At 43.1% G+C, this 5,708-nt stretch overlaps 1 protein-coding gene across 1 annotated transcript in view; it reads left to right on the top strand.

Moving 5' to 3' along the window:
- Erich3 (glutamate rich 3) overlaps positions 1-5,708 on the top strand; it is a 102,980-nt gene that overhangs the window by 63,656 nt on the left and 33,616 nt on the right. The window contains exon 11 of the mRNA XM_055614415.1: positions 4,232-4,444. Within this exon, the coding sequence (XP_055470390.1) occupies positions 4,232-4,444 (213 nt within the window). The remainder of the gene's footprint in view (positions 1-4,231; positions 4,445-5,708) is intronic.

Here is a 5,708-nt window from a genome sequence, read left to right as displayed (position 1 = left end):
ACACACACACACACACACACACACACACACACACACACACACACACAGTGAAAGCCAAAGTGGTAGTGACAACTAAAGCACTGCCAGGCTCCGAGCAGTGGGCATTGCCAGACACTTTCCTCACTCTCCTCTCACCTCCGTGGAAAGATTGTTACTGCTTCCGTTTTACAGTTCTACTCACACATAGATACCATAGAGAATTCAGATCTATACCCATGTGGATCTACTATCAAGCTATCGAATCATCCACTCTGTACCAACACTCAGGAGCTACAAGGCTGTTTGTGATAATTCCCAAAGAGTCAGGATATATGTGTTGCCTTACACCTAGAACATAGGGCTGGATTAGAGGAGCAGCAGCCACAGGTTAGGGTTCTCTGTGAAAGTTCTGGCCTCTTAGAATGGTCTTTTTTTTTGTGCTATATTGTTGCCCAAAGGGTTTCTGAAATCCTGGAGAAAGGCCCAAGTGCTGGGTCTTGTGTGTTGATGACAGAGATAACATGTCTACTTTAACAGATTTTTCTCATAATGCTAGAACCCTGCTCACTTCTCTCTCCCTCTCCCCTTCCCAGTTCTTAACCTCCTCTGGACTGGGAATTTTGAGGTATCAGGTGTCACCATAGCAGTTATAGAGAGCTGCTTCCCAGGGTTTCCTCTTGTAAAACTGGAGGCCTGAGAAGGCTGGGCAATGGAAGGCTGCACCCCTTCCCCTTGTTTTTCTTTTACCAACATGGCTGTATTCGGACAGTGTTCTTTACCTCAGGTTGTTGAGTTATTGGGCTTTAACTGCCAATTCCATAAATACCCAGGTAAACTGGCATCAAGTCATAGCTGTGTGCAGGCTGTGGCCAGTTGTGGAGCTGAAGCTGGGTTAGGAGAGATTCTAAGAGACTCGCTGTGCCACACACACTCACCCAACGAGGCTCGTCTTGAGTGCAGATGTGCAATAACAACCCAGCTGAATCTCTAGAAGAACTTGGGGTGGCACAGCAGACACCATGAGATGAAGGATGCTCAGACACACACCACCAGCTCATTCCTGTTTAAGCCACAAAGGTGGCTTGCCTTGTGCTCTAATAAAAACAGAAAGCTGGTGGCTGATGGAGAACTGAGCTTTCCTGGGGATGGTGACAGGACTTGCACAGCTAGGGCAGGGTAGAAATTTTACATTTTGAGAGGAAACATAGAAACCTGTCAAAATGGGATGCTGGGCTGTTTTTGTTTTTCCTGGATGGTCCTTTTGTGTATGACCCTTCTGGCTGTGGCCCCTGTACTGCTTGATTAGAATTAGGGGTCTCCAGTAACCTGTATTGTTCCCAAATAACACCACTTTGATGTGATTTGTTCATGACCGCTGCTGTTAGCACTGATCCATAATGTTCTTGATGAGCTCTAGCTCCAGCTGCATTGACTGTTGCTGTTTTTAATTCCAGCTTTGTGCTAACCATGACATGAATAAATAAATTGAAGCTTAAAGATGTTAAATTGCCAGATGTGTCACATAGCTAAGAAGTGTTCTATCTGCGACATGGGACCACCTGTTCCCCAAACTCTCATATGTTTCTACTACTTACTGCTATGGACGGAATTACTACAATCTGCCCACATTCTGTCAGGCTCTTGCTTATCTTGTGACTAACAGCAAATATCATGCAGTAATATATGTGTGGGCCAGAAGATGGGTAAGAACACTTGCTATGTAAACAGAAGGGACAGAGTGCAACCTTCCAGAACCATGTGAAACACTGGGTATAGCACAGGCACTCTTAACCTCCACACTTGGGGAGGGTAGAGCCAGGAGGATCCCTGAGCCCCAGCCAGTGGCCTATGTTCCAGGTTCAGTGAGAGACCCTGCCTGAAAGGACTGAGATGGAGAGTGTCAAGGGATTCTGATGGAGAGTGAGAGTACAGGATACCTGACATCCACATGCAAGCACAGACACACACCTACACACACATCTGTACACACACACACACACACACACACACACACACACACACACACACACACCCCTAACACTATGCATGTGAGTATGCTCTGCAGGTAAGCTCAGTTGTGAAGTCTTCCACACACAGCCTAAGGTGACTTCTAGTATTTATTTCTTTGACTGCATTGCACTTAGATTTGTTCTTTATCTGTGGAGGTTTGTCCCAAGGTGTTCTCCCAGTTCCTAAAGCCACAAATACTGCTGAATTCTGTACACATTCTAAATTTATACATTCCCATAACAAAATGCAGTTCATCAATGATGCACAGAAGGTTAGTAGTGGTAACCCCTACACTAGGATAATTAGGATAATCGTGAGGCTAGAGCTGGGTCTAGCACCAAGCATGCCCAGCACTCACAGCACCCTGAGGTCAGCCTCTAGAGGGTGGATTCTCTAGTAATAGTGATTTTTTTTAAATCACGTGTTGTTTAATGCCTTAGAATTTCCATGTAGTATTTTCTGACTGTGTTTGTGCACAGGAGAGAGAGCACACAAAGTGAAACCATGGGTGGAGGAGGAACTGCTCTTCATTCCACTTCACATAACGAGTCATGAATCCTGACTAAAACCCACAGCGTGAACTCAAGCATCGAAAGCAGCTACTGAGAACTGCACAAAAGGAGTGCACTACCTTGTGTACCTGAATCATATTTCCTCAGCAAAGACGAGACATTCCTGGACAGCAGGAGTTATGCTACCATTGTCTTTGTTTTGGAAGTTTATATTAATTAACAGTCATGACACTGCCCAGGGGCTGGAGAGATGCCACAGCTGTGAGGAGTACCTGCTGCTCTGCTGGTGTACCAGCTTCACTTCCCATCCCCTACACCCAGTGGCTCACGACAACTTAAGTCCAGCTCCAGAGGATCGCATGCCCTCTATGGCCTCTGTAGGCACATGCACACATGTGACACACACACACACACACACACACACACACACACACACACACACACACTATTATAAAAGAAATTGCCCCGTAACTTGCCCAGGAATATTTGAATATGAATTTATTTTCTTACTATTGGCTCTTTGTGTGATAAAATATGAATTAAATTCCTCACCCTGCCAACATCTCTGATGTTGTTTTACTGACACATTCCTTAAGTGTGAAAAATCTCACGTACATCATCTTGGAATGCCCACTTATTATTTTTTTAACCTCACTTTTGTTCTCACATCATAAACATTTTTAATACATAGGACACTCATTTCAAAATGAACTTTTTTTTTATTGCATAGGGTGGGCAGTTCTCAAGAGTACATTACCCAGGAGGCTGCACCACCAGGAAAGCTGAAGTATCTAGTAACTAAAACACACAAAACCTGGGAAACCTTTGCTTTCTCATATCTTTTAGCTTGAAGATAACTGTTTACTTGCTTAATTGGTTCTGCATGAGGGCTCCTTGCTGTCTATCTTTGGCATGCTGTCACTTTGAGATTTTTAATTTGGGGTGGGGAATAAAGAGGAAACAATTAAATATGAAAGGTGAAAAATTATAACCACGAGAGACAGCTGGAATTTATACGATGTGACAATTTGCTTTCCTTGGTACAATTTGCTCTGTCCCTGTAGGGAATGAAGTAAATTTGAGACTATGACAGCAGTGTTTTATTTCGTAGAGTTTTTATTCTTGAGTTGTAATTATTTTGTGCATTGTAGGCATGAACACTATAGATAGTTCCTGTTCTGGCTTAGATATAAAATTGTGTTCAAAGCTTTGCACATTGTCTATTATGCTCTCAACATGCTATTCACATGCTATCTCTCAGGTCTTTTGGACACGATTAATTAAATTTTTCCACTTCACTATTCATTAGAGTGATATCCAAATATTTTGAACAATCTTTATATGAAATATGACCTCATAGGCTCTCCAGATTAACTTCCATTATTGTAGCCCTGTTTTCTTCATTTTTAATTTACTTCTCATTTATTTCCTTACATAAAGCTCCCCTCTTTTCATTTTGGCCACTGTGAGTAATGGTGTCCATTTGTAAATGAGCCTTTATTAGCTTCCAGCCTTGCCATTGAGGGCTTCATTCCTTTTTGTGCTGTTGTGTGTAGCTGATTGCAGTCTTTGATCACTTACTATTAGTCCTCTCTGTTCCATAACTGTGTGAAAAAGCAGCAAAGAAAGGCCCAGGAGGAGGGGACAATGGAGCCAGAGTTCCTGTCAGAGTGAAATAGTCGAAGCACCCAGGGCTGTTTTCAAGGCTACAGTACAGTTTCTTCTTTCAGAGTATGAAGAAGATTTCGAAATAGACGAGGAAAAACCGGATGAGGGAGCCGACGACCAGATGAGTGTAACATCCAAGTCACCCTCCGAAGATGAAAATGATAACGTGATCCCTGAGCAGGCTATGGGAAGCTCTTCAGGGCGGGCCCTAGACGCCGGTGCTGGTGGGGACCACAAGGACGATGAGTGCCCAGACAGTGAAGACGATAAACAAGGCAGGTTGCAGAGTGTGTCGTGTGCTTGCAGCTCATCTTTCCTTGATGTCAATAAGATGGAGAAGTATAACCTAACCCCCGAGTCCCAGCAGCCACCCCTCTGCATTTCTAAACTGCAGAGCTGGCTCCTCCTCTGTTCGTCTTCTCTAGTTTGGGGGAATTTTAGCAAGATGTCAGGTTAGGCCTGTGATGACCTGTATGCTGTCTAGTTAGAAAGTTACCCCATCCTTTTATCTCATTATTTCAGCACACACATACACACACACACAAACATACACGCATGTGCGTGCACATACAGTAGCTCCTGTAAGGATGGTGTTCAAGAGGGGTATTGAGGTAAGTTGTCCTTTTGGGTAAAATATTTATTGGAAGAGTTATTAATGCCACAGGAAAACAGTCAGCAGTGTGGCATGGGTTCTGAGTGCCACTTGCCTCATAGTTTCCAGGGGTTCTATGTAATATGATCCATGGGTAGCCCATGATACCTGCTTACAGCTAGACTGACTCAGATTCCTGGCTCAGCCAGCAGGAGGAAGGACAGTTCCAGCCCATTAGTGTGGCTGTTATACTGGATGTGCTGCCCATAGCCCTGACTGCACAGGGTTTTCTAATAGCCCCTTTGGGGCATTGAGGCTCACAGAAGGAGGCTCACAGACAGGCTCCATCATAGGGTTCCTGTCACTTCCCTTAACGGTGAGAATGACAGGGTCAGCACCGAGGATGGAGGAAGAGGCTGTGACAAGTGTGTCCTGGTGAGCCCCTATTCCAAGCTTAACAACTTCTGTTCACTAAAAGAAAAAGCCAAAGGGTTTTGCTTTGGGCAATTTGTCTTTTTCATTTCTTTTTAATTACACATGAACACAAGGTGTTTACCTACTAAGTTCAAATAAGGGTTTACAGCTTCTTTAAAGTATTTCAGCCTAAAATGACTGTGTTCAAAGAAAAAAAAATAAAGATCTTTTTGGTAGTAAAAGACTTTTAAAAAGATTGTAATGCATGTAAGTTCTGTACAGTGAAACATTTTCTACTTTATTGGGTAACATCATTTGGCCTATGACCTGGGACTTTTGGCTGAAGTTTTCTCTTGGCCTTTCTTGGGCTTTTCTCAGTAGTAATAGCAGTGATTCTTACCATACTTGGGTCTGCATGGCTTTGTATTTTCTAAATAGACAATTACATCACATTATGGTGCCTTTTTGAGTTGCTGACTTTTTCTTTATATATATATATATATATATATATATATATATATATATATATATAT

The sequence above is a fragment of the Psammomys obesus genome, unplaced genomic scaffold, assembly GCF_907164565.1.
Source record: "Psammomys obesus unplaced genomic scaffold, mPsaObe1.curated_primary_1811, whole genome shotgun sequence".
Taxonomy (NCBI): Eukaryota; Metazoa; Chordata; class Mammalia; order Rodentia; family Muridae; genus Psammomys; species Psammomys obesus.
This window is presented reverse-complemented; position numbering and strand designations above follow the sequence as displayed.